This window comes from Gymnodraco acuticeps, unplaced genomic scaffold, assembly GCF_902827175.1.
Source record: "Gymnodraco acuticeps unplaced genomic scaffold, fGymAcu1.1, whole genome shotgun sequence".
Lineage (NCBI taxonomy): Eukaryota > Metazoa > Chordata > Actinopteri > Perciformes > Bathydraconidae > Gymnodraco > Gymnodraco acuticeps.
Genome location: NW_022992351.1, coordinates 9,790,323 through 9,809,750, shown reverse-complemented (window position 1 = coordinate 9,809,750; position 19,428 = coordinate 9,790,323). Strand labels below are relative to the sequence as shown.

The 19,428-nt window shown below is 40.8% G+C and overlaps 1 protein-coding gene across 2 annotated transcripts in view; it reads right to left on the bottom strand.

Moving 5' to 3' along the window:
• The window catches only part of cep104 (centrosomal protein 104), a 66,775-nt gene that overhangs the window by 2,320 nt on the left and 45,027 nt on the right, over nt 1–19,428 (bottom strand). For both annotated transcript variants that reach the window (XM_034208992.1, XM_034208990.1), the window contains 9 exons: nt 16,414–16,590; nt 13,303–13,503; nt 12,052–12,147; nt 11,701–11,782; nt 10,653–10,698; nt 10,361–10,469; nt 8,843–8,981; nt 4,503–4,570; nt 1,608–1,695 (listed from right to left, as the gene is read on the bottom strand). In XM_034208992.1, the coding sequence (XP_034064883.1) occupies nt 1,608–1,695; nt 4,503–4,570; nt 8,843–8,981; nt 10,361–10,469; nt 10,653–10,698; nt 11,701–11,782; nt 12,052–12,147; nt 13,303–13,503; nt 16,414–16,590 (1,006 nt within the window). The remainder of the gene's footprint in view (nt 1–1,607; nt 1,696–4,502; nt 4,571–8,842; nt 8,982–10,360; nt 10,470–10,652; nt 10,699–11,700; nt 11,783–12,051; nt 12,148–13,302; nt 13,504–16,413; nt 16,591–19,428) is intronic.

Here is a 19,428-nt window from a genome sequence, read left to right as displayed (position 1 = left end):
ATTGGATTAACTTTTTTGAAACGTTTTCAGTATCCGTATGTCAGGGGGCTCATTATGGTGCCTATTGGCACCCCTGATGTTAAGGGTCGTGCTCCAGGAACTGCCCTCCTGCTCTTCTGACCTAGTCTGGGTCCTACCCATTGTCATCGAACTTGCTTAAAGTTATACTCTTAAATATTTCTGTTGATATGGCAGCAATGTCAGTTGCCTGTGGTTACGGCTGGTCTATTTAATGAATACAGCTTGCAGAATTCACTTCACTATGGCATGTAAAGCCACCACTGGGGGCAAAAAATGACACCATGAAAGCTTCTACTCTATAGGCAACAGAAGATGAGCACTACTAACTGAAGACATTTTTGACTCGTCACATTAGGTAAAGCACAGGTGTAAATAATGATAGTAATGATGCCTGTTTGCAATTAAGATACGATTAAAAAGCCGTCATTAGTGTAATTAGCAACACCTGTCACGTAATGTAACTAAGTACAATTGCTCAAGTACTGTACCTATGTACAAAACATACTTTTACTTTCCTTGAGTGTTTCCATTTTATGTTGTTACTGGTTAGTAAACACATAAATACATATAATGAGCTTATATGATGAGGTATTAAGGCACTATTCATTTTCACAGTAGTATTCAAACTAGCTGAAATTCATATCTAAAACTAGCTAATAATACAAGATTAAATTGTTATTACATATGATCTTCAAAAAAATTATATTCTCTATTAATGATAATAAAAAAAAACTTTTTTAATACTTCTGTGCTTTTACATTTTGAATTCAGGACTTTAATTTGGGAGTACTTTGCGACTATGGTAATTCTACTTTAAGTAAGGGATATAAGCACTTCTTCCATCACTGGTAACACCTATGCTCAAAATGTCTGCTGTGAAACAGTGAATCTGTGAAGATGAAAAAATCATGGGGATTCAAGGCACATGCTGTTTTAATGAAAAGAGAACAAAACTAAATGTTTCCCAACGGTAACTCTACCTATGGACTTTAGTCTCCTGCATCATGTCGAGTAAGTGCACACATCATTTCCTGTAAACCTTGGGTCAAGTACTTCACCAGTAATGAATACTATATAGAGAAGCAAACTACGGAATGCAAATACACTAAATAGTTACTGCTGAAACCATAAATAGTATATTCAATTGGGTTTCACATGTTACACACCTTAAATCGTAGGGTTAGGGTTAACTTAAATATATTCTGCAGTGGTTCTCTAGTGTGGGTGTTTTTTTTAAGCCCAACTGTCACTCTGGCATCAAGGTGGTTATTATTGTAATGAGAGACGTTGCTTTCAAAAATAATGTGCATTGGGCCTCATACAACTGTACAAAAAGCCACTCGATGTTTCGATCATTAACACATTAACAATTTGAAAATATCAATTAAAAAGGAACACCCACTACACTAGTTTTCATATTAAACCTGTCACTATTTGTATGTGCTTCATTCTGTGCTTTGTGGCAGGAAATCATAGTGGAAAAGCTGTAACATGACATCTTTACCAACAAGCATGGGCACTCTGTATAGCGTTCACATTGAGCGTTAGGGAGGTGGTTGTACGCAGGAGTGTTATGAATGCTTTACCTTGTGCTGGCTGGGTTCTCTGGGACACCGCAGTCCTGCGTGAGTTTTGTTTGCAGCCCTCCCTGCCCATGAGGTGAGCCTTCCAGGCCTGGAACAGGGACAAAAGTAGCTCAGTGAGTTCGTTCCTCTCCCAGGTACTTTCTCGATCGGGACAGCAACATGTGACTGTGGGCCCAGTCAAGACCCCAATGGCTGCCCTCCCTCCCACTAACACTAAAGCCTTTCATTGGCTGTATACGCACAACTCTGGCACTGAGTGTGACTTTCTGTGAGTTTTTTCTTTATGTATTTTTAATGGTGTGAGAGGTTTTCAAAGTCAATCAGATTTTGAATACAAAATGCAACTGGAATTGAATAATAAGTCACTTTTCATTTGGCATAACCTCAAATTGCTTATTACCTATCCCACTTGGACACCAATAAAATGGTTTAACGGTAACTGACTAAAAACTGCCACCATGTTGTATAATGATCACTTTTGTTCATTATTACGTTTTTTCCCCCAAAATGTTGACGTTGACCCACATTTGTACTAATCACAGCAACAAAGGACAATAAGCATTTTTCACTGCGGACACTGTGTGTCACAACAGCAACAACACAGGTGTGATTAATATAATTAATTAAGGCTGCATGTTTTGTGGCCATGGCTCCAACTGGAATTGTCTGCTGTGAAATAGATTGAAAGAGATTATTGTCAACAGATCATTTTTACTTTTAGGTTATGTTTTTAGTTTAGTTTGTTGGTTTCTCTGTTTGTCCGCAGGATTACGGAAATAAACTACATATCCTTTCAGTAAAAGGTGTATGGGAGCAAGGAAGAACCCATTGCAGTTTGAGGTGGATCCGGATCACAGTGCGGATACACAATGTATTTTATTATTTGTTAACATTGCGAGTTAGGAAATGAAACCTTGGTGGAGGTATTTATACGAGTGCCCTTCTAGTTACTTGATAGTTTATCACACTTTTTCAAGGCAGATAATAAATGTACCATATATTCAAGAGGCATTAAGTAATAAATATCAACCTATCAAGGTTGATATTTATTTTTTAGATGACACAAACGTAATAGAATCTAAACAGGCATATTCATAACAATTACAGGGTCTCTAATTAGTATACTATTGGTATTTGTTGTGTTCGTCACCAATGTAGGCAGAGACGTAGCATCATTTGAACAATATTTTGGTCTTCAAAATTGATTTAAAGAGATCATTATAACACTGAATGGATTACACTTGTCTTACAAGACCTGGACATGTCTAACTGAAGTCTGGGGTTTTATCTACCAATTTGGAATTCTTATAATAGAGATTTGTCCAGAAGTTTAATTTCCAGTGCTGCTGGAAACAAGGACAGGCGAGGACAGGACAGGTGCTGTTGGTCAGACTAATACCTGTAGCTCTTGTGCCTCCTTCAAAGACACACTGCATGATTCATGAGCGTCCCAGATGACACAAACGTAATAGAAGACAAATGAAAGGCTGCACTGTTGTTACATCTTTTAGTGAGGCAGAGAAACTTGTGCACTTAATATCCATTGTAAACTTCTCTATCACATACAAAGTGAACATACAACAAGGGTTCTTAATGGATGAGCAACACCAAGGCTTATGACATACGAGCACTGTTTACTAACTTAAAATAAGAGCAAACTCATTAACTGTTTTGTAATAATTAACATTGAGGTTACATTCAGGGTATGCTACTATCGCTTGAGTTATTTTTTTTTAATCCAATTTCCTTGTTGATTCATTCTATCAGTGGTTTAATATTGAAATAAGATTGCCAGTAAATATGAATAAACTTTTCCTGTTACAGATCAAACATTGCCCACATTATACAAAGCAGCAAGTCGCATAAGCAGGAAACCTGAACTTTTCCAAGTTTTCAACAATATAACAATCCACTTTTTTTATTTGTACCAAAATAACTGCATTATCCCCAAACACCCTGGCTACACACAAAGATTTAAAGAAAGCATGGCTATCAAAAAATATAAATATGTCAATAATTTATCAGGATTATTATGGTCTTTCTTACCTAATAGGAATGTGAAGAATGTGATGGTATCTATCTACCTGATCTTTGGACAAATGAAACCCATTAAGAACAAAGGCTCTGCCCCCTTTGAAGTCTTTAAAGGCTAACAATAGCAGTGTTTTACCTCAACACCTGTTTGCTCCTCAAGCCTAATATTAGATGCTTTTTAGAATTTCAGTGTTGATATAAAAGAGGGAAAATGGAAAAGCTCCTTGAGTGAAGTTCAGGCCAAAATGATGTGAAAAACCAAGAAGCAAAAACTTCAAACCCAAAATCAGCACTTGATTATCAATTAGTCACTGTGTAACCTTGAATTCTTGAAGAAAACGTGTTTTTCTCGTGCGTTTCACAGTGAACGGAGAATCCAAAAACGTGTGAGGAATTGAACAAAAGCAATACCAACCAGAACACAAGTAGCGCATGAGTTTGTTAACATCTAATGTTTTAATATAGTTCTGCAATTAATAAACATGTCTCCCATTAACTTTGATTTATTACGATTTTGTTATGTTCTTGGATTTTCGGTTCAGATTTCTACACAAATTCAAGATAACATGGGGTGAGTAACTCATTGCAAATTATTATTTGGTGGGTGAAGTACTCCTTTAATCTCAACTGGGGTTAGCCCATCATTATCTAGCAGAAAATGGCAAAGCATAACTGTCAAAATTCATATTTTTGGTTTGGTTCAGTGAAGGGACACACCTGTTCCACCTACTTGTTGCTAACAACACATGCTATACTCCAGTTTATAATTGTCTTTAATCCCATCATTGCTTCACAAAGGAAACATAGAACAGAGATGTAAGTGAAACCGAGTGTTTCCTCGTGAAATCTAAAGAATCTTACCTTCTCTCCAGGAATGAAGTTGTTATGACACAAAGGACAGTGGTTGGAGCCTTTACCCGAGATGGGGGCTGAAAAAGAAACACAACACCTTAACCCACCTGTTGTATACCATTACACAAAAGCTACCCTAAACACACCAGCCAGAATGATGAAATAACACCACTGAAGGACAACATCTTTAACTACTTTAAGGAATGGGAACGCAAGCCAACCCTATCTCACAATTCAAATTTCACCCAATGGGAACCCAACCTAACAGGGGTAAGAGAGACTTGAAGGTTATGGTAAAACAAACGTAATAATTGTGTCAATTATCTGTGGAGACATATAGTCGGTCACAGACATGTACGTTTTGACACAGTGGGCCCTGTTTCTTAAGGTGAGTTGGTACAGATTGCAGTTAACTACACCTTCCAGCAGGAACCAAACCACCAAAATAACCTAAAGCTGACCTCAGCTTTCAGATGGTAAATACTGGCTGGTAGTTTACAGAAAATGTACTGAAACCAACACTATGGATAAGTACAGACTTTTGATTTATTAAAGGCTATGTGCAGCAAAATAAACATAAAGCACATTTTGTATGTCTTATAAGCGATGTATTGTGACCACAGATGTGCTGTATGCCAGAGTATGACTATTTATAAAGTTCAACCAAATAAATAAACCAAGTGCAGGTTTCATTTCATTTCAATCTTTATTTCGAACAGATTAAAATAACAAATAAAAAATAAAAAATGTGAAAAACAGAATACGGTATTGTTAAAATACAGTATTTATCCACATTCATGATAATATTTATATATTCCACAAAAATAAAAGTCTTCATATTAATAATAATAATAAATCATATGTGTCCGAAAGGGAGCAGGAGGAAGCAAATGCTTATTAATTCCCACCCCTTACTTGATCAATGATTGTCCTTTAAATCATTATGCAAGTTATTCCTACATACATTTACATGTATACATACATATACAATCATTTCTCATCTTCAATCACCTTTCTTCATTCTCATAGTTTTCCAAAAAGGTGTTTCTGTACATCCTTTTAAACTGAATTATGCTTGTGGTTTGTTTTTACGGCCCGTCCACACAGCGGCGTGCGTTGAAGCTTCCAACGCTTCTGCCCATTCACTTTGAATGGGGTGACGTCACTTTTAGCCGAACTGCATTTTGGGAAGCGACGTGGAGCGTTGCTGGCTTCAAAAGTTGAGCAATGTTCAACTTTTGGCGCCTCGCAGAAGCGTCAGCCAATGAAATCCCGTTTATGCAAATCTGCCAGTACAAGCGCTAGCCAATCAAACCGCGTGTATGCTGGGAGAGACTACGCAGGTAATTTCCTCATATTCCAAAAAATGGAGGGAAAATTCATTATAGCGGTAGTGAATCACCCGGTGCTGTATGATCAGTCTCTGTTCATCTACCGGGATACAAACCGGAGGAGCGAGGCATGGAGAGAGGTGGCAGAGACAGTGGGTGAAACTGGTAGGTTTTCGCCTGTTTGGGGATTTTATATCCAGTTTACTTCGTTTTAACATTGCTATTGCTTTGTATGTCGGGGGCGGGAGATTCATGTGATTGGTTGTTGGTCGCGTTGCTCGCAAAAAATCCCCAAGCTTCAGATACGCCCACCTCCAAGCGTCAACGCACGCCGCTGTGTGGACGGGCCGTAACTCCTGCTCCAAACTATTCCATAAAATCCCCCCACAGATTGTTCTGCACATATTGTTCTGACCTTGAGTTGTTTCAAATGTAGATTTCCTCTCAAATGATACCCACCCTCTCTGTCTATGAACAGTGTTTTTAATTTCCTAGGAAGTAGATTATTTCTTGCTCTGTACATGATTTGTGCCGTTTTAAATTTAACAAGATCAGTGAACTTCAATATGTGTGACTTCAAAAATAATACATTAGTGTGTTCAAGATATCCAACATTATTGATAACTCTTATAGCCCTTTTTTGTAATGTGCATAACGGCTGTAGGTTGGTTTTGTACGTGTTTCCCCAAATCTCCACACAGTAACTCAGATATGTCAATATTAGTGTGTTATATAGAGTATACAATGAGTTGTAGTCCAGAACGTGTCTTGCTTTCCCAATATTCGATAGTCTTAGCCAGTTTTGCTTTTACATGATTGATATGAGGTTTCCAGCTGATTTTGTGGTCTAAAACCACACCAAGGAACTTATTTGCATATACTCTTTCTATGTTTATGTTATCTAGTATTAATTGCACCTGTGGATTTGTTTTATGTTTTCCAAATAACATAATCTTTGTTTTGCTTATATTTATTGATAATGTGTTTGTGTCAAACCAATGTTTTACTTTAATCATTTCTGCTGTTATCACTTCAGGTCAAACCAGAATTTGATGAAATCGATTCATTTGAGTGGAATTATTAAGATCACGTGAATTTGTGAGCTTTGAATATTAAAGCGTCTTGACTAAGCTGACCTTTTTAGGGAACTGAGAGCCAAAGGATCAACGAAGGAGGACGTTTTCATATTATCTGGGCCAACATTTACATAATATGAGTTTTATATAACTCTGATTTAAACTGCTTCAAAATAGAGCAATTGCTTGCATTCAGTCCTATGATAGTAGTCACATTTTTAAATACCTCTCTTGTATAACCTAAACTTAGTGTACGGCTAGCGACTGGGCTAACGAACAGTTACCAAGCCAGCTAACTTGACAGGCTACAGTGGCAGTAGCATGTTAGCGGTTAAATAGCCTCTAGCTTCAATGATCTTAAGACTCAAATATACTTTTTTAAGGATTTGAAATATTTTTTAGGCCAAACTGTAGGTTATTTTAGAAAGGGCTAGACACTGACTTGTCCTCAGTTGAACTGAGCATGTGTTTCTCTCTCCCCCCTAAAAAAAACAAGCAAGATGTGCAGCTGGCTACGGTGCAGGGTTGACAGAGCATTGCAAGTAAAAATACTATGTTACTGCTTCACCTGTCATTTTCTGGCCTAAATATTTCGATATGATACATTTATTATAGATGTTGTATTATAAACTCAGCCCCTTGAAATTGAGGAACTATATGATGTTAACACCATCTGTAATGTCACTGCATTGAATTCAGCCCTTTGTCCCAGACTTCTGCTTTTGTTAATGTTGCTAGATTCTACATCAACCAACTTTTTGGGAAAACCGAGTGTTTCGAGACAGGTCCCGGTATCTCGCAGGACAGTGCACCCAGCAGGAGCCTCCAGATAGATTTGATCGATATGGACATAAACGCGAGTGAAGTCTAATCGGACAGGAGAGAGAGATCAGAGATCAGCTGCTGCGGAGACACGCAGGAGAGGGGGAGGAAAAGAGAGGCTCCATGTATTATTCTTATATGATTATATAGAGTCGTCATTAATTTGTTTTAAAGCTCAATAAATAACAAAGAAGACCTTTGACCGGCACTTTTCTAATTTTGTCCAGAAGATTTAAACTTTAACGGACATGTTGACCGGCGGAAAAAAATTGTAATGGAAACTCTGCCGCACGGTCCCCTCGTCCCTTGGAAGAGGCGGAGAGGTGGGTGTTTTTCATCTGCTGGTGGACTACCGGAGAGAATTACAGCAGGAGCACACGCTTGCCTCGGGGAGGGAGAAAAAGAGAAACAGCCAGAGCCCTGCTTCTCCCCACCTGTTGCTAAATCCACGCGGAGAATAAACAGAAGGGCAACCATGGCAACCATGCATGCTCGTGAAGTCTTCTTCGCTGCTTTTGGTGTATTTTGTGGCGGAAGTACAGCGCCACTTACAGGCCCAGCATATGTACTACAGCGTCTCCAGCGGGTCGAGCGCTCTTGTGTGGACGGACACGTTAATTGAGCCGATTGCGTGTGAACGGAAGACTTTTTTGATATCGAATTCGGTTCGTTTTTGTTTGCGTTCCGTGTAAATGGGGCCTATGACTGCTGACCATAGCTTTTGGGAAGACAATATGACACATTTTTCTGTTTAACGATTAATGCTTCCATTAAATATTGTTCTTAATATATATGTTTATAAAGTTGCAACTTATTCTGCCAGAGACTGTTGCCCATTGCCACAGTTAAGCCATATTTGTTTTGTTATTTGGGTTTTATCTTAAGCCATTTTCATCCTTATATAGAGTTACCTTTTTTCTCATCAAAGAAAACTACAAATCCTGGTTGTCCTGATGGGCTAGTAAGTAAGACGCCTACAGTGTGCATGTCAAACTAACATGCCTCCCCCAATAAAAATAACAAAGACAAAGATGTATTAAAAACAAATTAATACACAATTCAATCATGTTTTAATACATAGGAAGGTTGAGAAATTGAAAGAGTGAGACTGAGAACTCACCATTGCAGGCGGGACCCTGGACGTGTCGAGTGAGATCTTCGGGGGCCACGGCCTCAGAGCAACGCGGGCACTGGCTGAACCTGGACCTGCTTTCACATTCACCCAGCAGGTGCTCTGTGAGGCTGGCTATCTCAACTACCTATGGACACAATGATTTGTTACTGAGCTGCTTAATGAACAGAGAGTCCTTCTTTGAAGACGACTAAATACATGCCAAAAGTTTTAAAAACGTTCCAGTGTACCTCATTTTAATAATTTAATTGGCCCTTCAATAGTGTTTTTATTTGTCAGACAGTTTATAGATGTTTTATCTTCACGGTCATCTCTATATTTTCTTACTCTCTAATGCTTGTTTATTTTTATTTCTATTTAGAGATTTTTATATTTTAGAATTGTTTATTTATACTCTTTTAATTTGTTATTGTGCAATACCTTGTTTAGTTTTATGCTGCTGCAACAAAACAATTTCCCAAATTGGGATTAATAAAGTAAATGGTATCTTATTATCTTAGACAGGCACAAACAATTGATATAAGCACTCATTCCTGCCTATGTCCATTAAGCTTCTTAACACTCACATCTAATGTTATATACTTTTAAATGTTGGCCATGAGGGTTGTGCAAAAGGTCGCCATTGTGAGTATGTGCATCTGTGTATTGTGTTTGTGCAAACGGTGCATGAGTGATGATATGTGTATGTATTTGAATGTTTATTATGTTTGTATATGTACATGTATGCGTCAGGGTTTCCGTTAGCCGGTAATTACCGGTTTTTAGCTGGTAACATTTTATAAAAACCGGTAAATTCAAAACCTGCCGGTCAAAATGTCCGATGCTCCGATCGATTGGCCGTCGATCATTATCTGCCGATATTCACTCTTAATAGTTTGATCTGTGCTCTCTATAAAGGCCGATCAGGAGAGCTGGATCTGATCGATATGGACATAAACGCGAGTGAAGTATAACCGGGCGAGAGAGAGAGATCAGATCAGCTGCTGCATAATCACCTGAAGCCCCGCCCACTGTTTAGCGAGCTGCATGAGAAACTGACGGGCTGTCAGGAGAGAGAGGGAGGGAGAGGGGAAAAGAGAGAATCCGTTTCTCTGTTATTATCCAAAGTTAATGTAAACTTTTGAATAATGTACTTCATCTACTACAAGTAGTTTCTTTGAATGTAATAATTATGTTGTTTGTTGTTTGTGGAATCATTTATTGAAAAATTAATCTGAATTTTTCGATCTGTTACGATTATAAACTGAAGCAATATAAAAATGAGCCCCATTAACTGAGTTTTAAACATCAGCATATCCGGTCCTAGTCCGGTAATTACCTGCTAACGGAAACTCTGCTACACAATTCTTATTATTATTATTGAAACATGGTAAACCGGTAAGTTTCAAATTTGTCCGGTAAAATAAATTCTGTTCGGACATTTGACCCTGGTATGCGTAACTCCAGAACAAATGTCCTTACGGGGACAATAAAGTATATCATATCGTATCGTATGTATTATCTTACCTGTCTACATTCATCGCAGCGTCTCAGCATCGGACAGTGCTTCCAGTAATGAAGGTCCAATCCATCCTCTGTGAAGGACTCGTCCTTTTTACCACAGAATATACACAGGCTGAAATATAAGACCAGGTTGCAGTTCAGACTATTGCTGCCATAAATATTACACTAAATGAAACACCTGAGCTAGACAAATAGATTGCCTGTGAAATCACTTAACCTGTAAAATCAGTTTTTGCATCTTTCTATGATTTCCGTGATTTGTTTTAAGGTCTCCATTGAATTATGAGTCACTTACTTGTCCAGGTAGTTGATAGATTGTTGGACATCAATACTGTCTGATTCTGGAAATTAAGAAGATAGTATTAGATATCGAGGGCCCCTCGTTAAAGCATCAGACCAAAGAAATCCAGCACTCAAAAATGGGATTGACTAATTTCAGAGTAGTAACGTGTATCATTTTGTTAAAAGAGATCTGTATGTTTAGCTTTGATAGAACCCTCATGTTAAGCTTTGAAAATATGATGGACGGGTGACTGCACGAATAATTCCTAAATCCCAAAATGAGTTATTACTTTGGCGTTTCCCTTTTTCCTGATCTCAAAGTCAAAGGGTTTTCTTTTAATGTTGTTAGGTTCTTTAAATATAGTCTTTGGTTTAACATTTTGTATTACAGCATAACAAAATGCCAGTAAATTCCCCACTTGTGAATTTTTAAGCTTTTACATGTCAATTAAACTCTCGCCTTTGCTTCTTAGAAACGTAGTTTTAATTGTACAACAGCCTAATAGTCTGGGGAACCAAGGCCTACTACATCACCATTTGTCAGATTAAATTGAAATTACACTTATGAGCAGCAAAATCTATTTATACTTCGTTTCCGTGTTTGCTGATTGTGGTGGATCTACAGTCTATTTCTATAGGTTAATAGTAGAGATGGCTGGCATAGTCATGCAAACGATATTGTTAGTGCCTACAAATGGAGCTTTTGTTTCTGTTGTAGAGCACCACACTTGGAGTTGAAGTGGTTAAACTCTAAAGAGCAATGTTGCTTGGCAACTGGAAACAAAAGTAGATGCTTTAAGGGCCTTTACATACTAGTATGTACAAGCTTATACCTTTTGAAAATGGGAAATTATTTGGATTTGTTTTGCATTTCTATACTAACAATTTTCTATCTACCAATATCTTAAAGCAAAATAACATTGTGCTTTGAAACATCTAATCCAGACCTGTTGGTGTTGAGTATTTAACGATGGTTTTACTCTAGTGAATAATATATTTAATGTGATTTGGGATCTGAAATCCTTTGCTCTGCTCCTTTCTAGTTAAAAATGTTTACATACTTGTTTTGACAGCTTTTTTGGATTCGACTTTGGGAGCTTCTTCATCGGGAATTTCTTCTTTGGTGCTTTCCTCCCGTCTCTCCTTTACAAGCAGATGGAGAAGGAGAAAGAGAAGTCAGAGACCACAGTTACAAAAAGTACCTATCACAGAAAAAAAGCTTAACACAACTTCAGGCCTTTGTAGATAACACTCTCAAGAGGATTTCATGTACTGCTGATGTTATCTGTTTACGGGAATAATTGAGTTTCTGACCACCAAGTGAGTTCAAACTCTACTCAAGTCTGCCTGGAGTCATAAATACTAATTAGTAGCCATTACAAGAAGTGCAGTCTGATGAAAGCACCACCTACTGTGATCTCTTTCAAGGCAGCCAGCTGCTCCTGAAGGGAGTGGATCTCCTCTTTCTCCTTTTGTCCATCCTGCTGACCACCTCCCTTCTTCAAAGTCTGAGGGAGAAGTGAGTATAGAGTCAGTTTCATTTTCCTTACTTCTGTCTATTCATGTTAAGATCATTTCAAGATCACAGACTTTACCAGCTTTCATTTAATTATGTTCTTGAATGCTTGGCAGACAGTTAACTTCATTACGGTATAGGCAGGTTAAGTCTTCAGTACTGCCGGTAAGAAATTAGACTTGGTCACTGAGAGAGTCACACACTTTACGGTAAAGCATCATTGCACCATATGAACTTGAAAGGCGAGACTTGTTTACTGGCTGTGTTTGTGGTGTCAGCTAACATCCTTTCTACATTTTGATAAAAGAAACTAGTCAGACAGGTTTTTTGCTAGTGTAGCCTTACAGAAGGACACGTTGAGGATGACACAAACATTGAAAAAAAAAAAATGGCAAATAGATATCTTAAAGGTGGGGTAGGTAATTTTGGAGAAACCAGCTCGAGTGCACTAGATTTTGAAAATACACAACCGGAAAAATTCTGCCACTTCCTTACAGAGCCCCTCCTCATGACCAATGAGGGCACGAGATAAGTTTGTGCACAGATGGAAGGCTGACAGGCAGGTCGGCCATCCAGTTATTTTAGCCGGGCCGGCTCAGATGATTGGTCGTGCTTTTACAGTACTACAGCTTCCACAGATGATATTTTTTATGGATTTACTGTCAAAGCACTTCAGATATTCATTGCTATCGGGATGTTAAGAGCATTCCATGGAATATAACAAAAAGTGTATCTTGAGCCGGTTTCTCAAACTTACCTACCCCACCTTTAATAATGCCATGCATGGATCTGATTTGTTTAACCAGTGAAGGGCAGACAGCCTGTGCTGTGTTTGGCAGAGGAAGCAGCAGAGGCAGCTTGCTGTCTGTGCAACATGAAACTCTTTTACTGCCTTGAAAAAAGAAAAAAACGTGACATCATGCAGTGTCCTCGAAAAAAAAACTCAACCCTTTTCTGCCATGTCTGACAGTTTCACTGTCCATCTACCAGCTGCTGCTCGCTGACAGCAATCTGTTTGAAAAACTGTCTGAACACATTTGGTTCATCTACAAAAAGTACATTTCAGCCATTTCTTTCTTTAGCAAATAAAATAGATGTTAAGTATCAATAAATAAATGAATCTGCTGTTTAAAAAAACACTTCTTGCCTGAGTCTCCACCAGCTTCCCATCAATCTTGGCGAAGCCTTCAAAGAGGGTTTTGAAGAGGAAGTTCTTCTGCGCAGCAGCAGAGTTGGGTGGAAGGAAGCGGAGAACAGCGGCTCTGTGCTGCTGGTACATGGACAAGATGATGCGCACCGCCAGCTCTCGTACTGCTGACGCATTGTGTTCCAAAGCTGCTGTACAGAACTGAGAAGGGAAAACAGGGATTTCTATTAACATGGAAACATTGAGAAAACATTTTTGATTGACTGGATAGTAATTTTAAGCATATGGTACAGCCAGTTCAGCTTTAGTTTTACCTGCTTAACAGTGACCCCATATTCAAAACAGAGATTTCATTTTTATTTTTGTTGGATGAAAACCTTTGGGACTGCATTCACGTTGTATGAAAAATGAACTTTTATTCATGTAACAACAGCGGAATGCAAAGCGGTGCCCCATATATTCTACATTTCCTACACATTTTTTACCTGAAAGTTGATTGCTGGTGCTCAACATTAGACTATTTGTAGAATTCACTTGAAGGTGATAAGGAAATAATGTGATCTGTGTGATTGCTGTTTACTGACCGACTATAGCTTACATGTGGACGTAAAAAACAAAACTAGATACAGTAACAGCACCGGACTAAAGTATATTTTACATAGTGGCCAAACCGTGTAATTACAACTCACAGGCCCATCAAGTCATTGCACACAGAAATACTTTTTCCCGTTGACTTACATCTTGAAAGTCTATAAACCAGCTAATTTTCTTTGAAGTACATCAATTTCCCAGATCAAGCAATTACATTACATTGCATTTACATTACCCCATTAAAAGTCATTATTTAAATTATGTTGAGATGCAGGCCATTTTAAACCTGGCTCTCAAATATTTTACTTCATGCCCTATTGAGCAACCTTCTTAGTATTACATTGCTGTCTCTAGTTCCCTTTATACTCACATACCAAATGCTAACAGTAATCCCACTATCACAGTGCATGTAATCTCTTTGTCTGATTTCCTGTATAACCTGAGTTTATTCGTAAAACATGACGTGCTATGAGGTGGTCCAACCTTTGTTACTATTACAACAAAAAATTCCAATTGTTCTTGAACTTTGAGGACATTGTTGGACCCACTCAACTGCATTGAACCAATTTCTATTTGAACTTATGTGAATTATATTGTCTTTATTCTGTTTTCAAATGTTGTTCTTATTCATTTCTTTGCCTTGTGTGACGCAGTTTGAGTTGTATGTGTTGTAAAGGCGTTATGCAATAGAACTTGCCTTTCTTTGTCCCAACTCCAGTATGCTGGGGCAACAAAGCAGGCAAGGAAAAATACCCAGGGCTTGCTATTTTAACAGATAAAAGTCCAAGTTAAAAAAAGCAATATTTACAGTCTAGCTTCATGCACGATACATTGCTGAAGACGTCCTTTGACTGGGGTTCGCATCATGACGTAGGAAGAGTCCTATATGCGACGTAATCTGTGTGAAGAGGGTCACAACACAATGGCAATCCAGCCAGTGAAGAACATTAACATCCAGAAAGTAAACCGTGTATAAAGGCCACCCGTCCCTCGCTCAACCGGCTCAGGGACAGCTCGCCATTATTCTCTGTTGTCTCTGCCCTCCGCTTCTCATTTTAATTACAGGAAATTCAATCGCCCTCTGTATTCACCCTGGCTCCCGCTTTGGAGACGATCACCCAGGTAACAGCAGGGTGAGAAAAGGAAAAATGCTCAAAATATAGCCGAGCTAACACTTGTTAGCTCGTCCTCCCTCACTAGCAACGTAGTATATCTTTATTCTGCAGGGAAAATTCTTTTTTGTCCACTCTCAAGCAGACATGCCTGATTGAGGTGCTGTAGGATAGGATAGGGACAGCCACTGTTATTGGGTCAGCATATGTCTTAAGTAGTTGCCTTACACTTTCTGTACTTTCAAATTAAAAGCCACATTGCTTGTTGCTCGGTTATTATTGCAAACTGAATTTCAGTCTAAATCTTACATGTTTCCCATCAAGATGTTTCAATGTGACAACCAGCAGGAAAAAAAGAAGCCAAGCTGTTAAATAAGGCACGGCCCGGCTGCCAGGTCTCAATTCCAGACTGAAAATGTTTCCCAGGCAAACAAGGGTGACAGCCAACACAAAAGGGACAGGCGCAGAGCAAGCATGCACAAACACGGGCCATCCAATTCCACCTGCGTGTCTTCAGGGAAGCCGGAGAAACTCGGTGGACAAACCTAACAATTTGCTTTTGTTGATAAAAGATGTGCAGGGGTCAAGAGGAGGGCTGAAGGGGAAGGGGGGGAAGGGTGGAGGAGCCGCCGTAAAACAGAGGAGACTGGTCAACAGTTAGTTTGCACGTAGATATTAGGTCACTGCTGGAAACCGAGTGCAGGGGGACCGAGAGCGGATGCCAACGGTGACAACATTGACTCAGCTGACTGGAGCTCACTGACAGCCTGTTTGGGTGAACTGAAGAAACCCCGGAAGGGAGTGCACAGTCACTCTTTAATTACTGAGCCAAATTTAACGGAAACAGTTTGATGGAATCCTGCTTTTAAAGTGGAATAATACAGGCATTATACTATACGGAATTCTATACAGAATATGTGTTATCTTGTTATAGAGGATATGTTGCTATTTTCAGATTGGAAACAGTCGTAACTGAAAAAGACACATATATATATATATATATATATATATATACTATATGCTTATGTTGACATTTTAAACATATTTTACAGATCTAAAATCCCTTCAAAAGGTTACAGTGTCCCAAAAAGTCTCAGAGTATGGCAGCCGATAGCTGCTACGGTTGAAGTTATTTTTAACCTCAATACAATTCAAACTTTCTTTGCTTTATCGTGACGTTGGGGGGTCAACCTTTCTAAAATTTGGTTTATGAGGCTATAAAAACCTTGATTTCTCAAGATTACGAGATAGTTAGTTTAGTTCTGTCGGTCATTTTCAACACAAATACAAATACACAAACTAAATGAATAAATAATAATCATTATTTTTATTTGTAAATGATGTCAATATCACTATAAAAAAAAGATAATGTATAGATGCATTTATCATGATTAAGGCTTTTTTTTACCATCATGACATTGTCCAAGGTGAAGCCGGAGTTCTCTGTGCCCAGTTCAGCGAGAAGCTTCTCGAGCAGCTCGGCCCGACTCTGAGCCAGGCGAGAGGGGAAGTTGGACTTGAAGGGCTTCGCCAATTCACCGGGGATAACCTGCAGGGCGCGAACATCCTTCAAAAGAGACATTTCCTAAGAGAAAGGATGCGGTAATTAGTCAATGGCTTTAAAATGTACAACGTTAGAGTCATACAAGGTTATTGTGGTATGTGTGACGTTAGATACTACTTGGACCCCAAAGCAGAGACTGACAAAAAATAAAGTTTCAATGTGTTTTAATAAACAAAAGTAGTCCAAGGCAGGTACTGACGACAGGGAGCTTGGCTGGTCGTAGTAAATCCAAAAATAAAGCTGCGGGAAAACGTTCCCGACAAACTCAAAAAGAACTCCTTAACTAACTGCAAAGTGAACAACAACAGACTCCAGGCTGCAGAAAGGCACTCCGGACCGCGGGACAGCATGTAATACTCTGGCAGAGAAGTGAGGTGAGGGCCAGGCTCTTAAAGAGCAGGTTAATCATGAGTGGGAACAGGTGTGCCTCATCTGCAGCCAGGAGTAAACCAGCCACGCCCCCCTGTCACACACCAGCCCTGCAGAGACGGAAAGACAGAGTAGTGAGGGGTAAAAGGAGCACACAACAAGTAAAACACAAAAACAACAAAAGCCCCATGTAAAACATAACAGTACCCCCGCCTCAAAGGACGCCTCCTGGCGGCCTACCAGGACTATCCGGGAAACGGACATAAAAGTCTCTCAAGAGTTTAGGGTCCAAAATGAGCGAGCGAGAAACCCATTGTCGCTCCTCTGGCCCATACCCCTCCCAATCCACTAAATACTGGTATCCACGGCCCCGCCTTCGAACTTTCAGCAACCTCCGTACAGTGAAGGCCGGGTGGTTGTCGATGAGCCGGGGGGGTGGAGGGGGTTTGGTCGGAGGGCAAAGAGGGCTGCAGGAAACTCTCTTAAGGAGTGACACATGAAAAGTGGGGTGCACCTTCAAGGCAAGAGGCAACTTAAGCCTAACCACACTAGGATTGATGACCCGTTCTATCTCATAAGGTCCAATGTACCTGGGAGTGAGTTTCCGAGAATCCGTTTGAAGAGGGAGGTCACAGGAGGAAAGCCAAACCTTCTGGCCCGGTTGGTAATCCGGAGCTGGTCGTCGATGACGATCCGCCATCCTCTGGTTCCGGGCGGAGGTGCGGGTAAGAGCTGCCCGGGCTTCACGCCAGACTCTGCGGGCTCGCCGAAGATGCCCCTGTACCGAGGGAAACGCCACCTCGCTCTCTTGAACCGGGAAAAGGGGGGGTTGGAAGCCGTTGGAAGCCATAAAGGGTGACATACCTGTGGCAGAGCACACCAGGGAGTTGTGGGCGTACTCAACCCATGGCAGATGAAGAGACCATGAGGCTGGGTTTCGAGAGGCAACACAACGAAGAGCCGTTCCCAGGTCCTGATTTGCCCGCTCCGTCTGGCCATTGGTCTGGGGATGGTACCCAGAGGACAAACTGGCCGACAATGCCCGGCAAAAGGCCCTCCAAACTTGGGAGGAAAACTGCGGACCCCTGTCTGAAACAATATCCTGTGGGATACCATGCAGCCTAAAAACATGCTGGGTGAGAAGAGTGGCAGTCTCGAGGGCAGAAGGTAGTTTAGGCAGAGGGACAAAGTGCACAGCCTTAGAGAAACGGTCAACGATGGTCAGAATAGTGTCGTTCCCATCTGATAGTGGGAGACCAGTCACAAAATCCACCGCAATGTGGGACCAGGGCCGGTGGGGAATGGGAAGGGGGCGAAGAAAGCCAGCGGGGGCCTGATGTGAGGCCTTGCTGCGGGCACAGACGGAACAAGCTGAGACATACTCCTTCGTGTCTGCGGACATAGTGGGCCACCAGAAGCGTTGTCGAATTAGGGCCAGGGTCCGATGAAAACCTGCATGGCAGGCAACTTTGGACGCGTGTCCCCACTGGAGCACTGGAGATCTAGCATCGGGGGAAACGAACAGCCGGTCTGGTGGACAATCCTGAGCCTCTGGATGGTCCTCCTGGACCACCCTTTCAATCTCCCATCTAGCTGCTCCCACGACACAGGAAGATGGCAGAATGGTTGCATCTCTTGAGTCCTCCACTGGGGAAGCGAACTGCCGGGACAAGACGTCGGCCTTCACATTCCTGGAGCCAGGCCGGTAGGTTAAGGTGAAGTTGAACCGTCCCAGGAAGAGAGCCCACCGAGCCTGGCGCGAGTTGAGCCTGCGTGCAGAGCGAAGGTAAGACAAATTCTTATGGTCCGTCCATACTATAAAAGGATGGTTGGCGCCCTCCAGCCAGTGCCTCCATTATTGAAGGGCCAGAACCACTGCCAGCAACTCCCGATTACCAACGTCGTAATTCCTCTCAGCAGGGGTCAGCCGACGAGAGAAGAACGCACAAGGGTGGAGCTTCTGGTCTGCGGGGGAACGCTGGGATAAAACTGCCCCCACTCCAGAATCAGAGGCATCCACCTCCACCACAAACTGGACCTCTGCATCAGAATGAGAGAGCACAGGAGCAGTGACAAACAAACATTTCAGTTTTACAAAAGCTGCCTCAGCTGCAGGAGACCACTCAAAAGGCAACTTGACAGAGGTGAGTTTAGTCAGAGGCACTGCTACCCTACTATAGTCCCGAATAAACCTTCTATAAAAGTTGGCAAAGCCCAGAAACCTTTGCAACTGCTTCCTGTTAGAGGGAGTGGGCCACTCGGTCACTGCTTGGACCTTGGCGGGGTCAGTCCTTAATTGTCCCTTGTCGACGATAAACCCCAGGAAACTCACAGAAGAGGCATGAAAATCGCACTTCTCAGCCTTAACGTACAGTCTGTTCTCAAGAAGTCTCTGCAGTACCAGCCTTACATGCTGGACATGCTCCTGAAGAGTGCGAGAGAAGATTAGGATGTCATCAAGGTACACAAAAACGAACCTGTTTAACATGT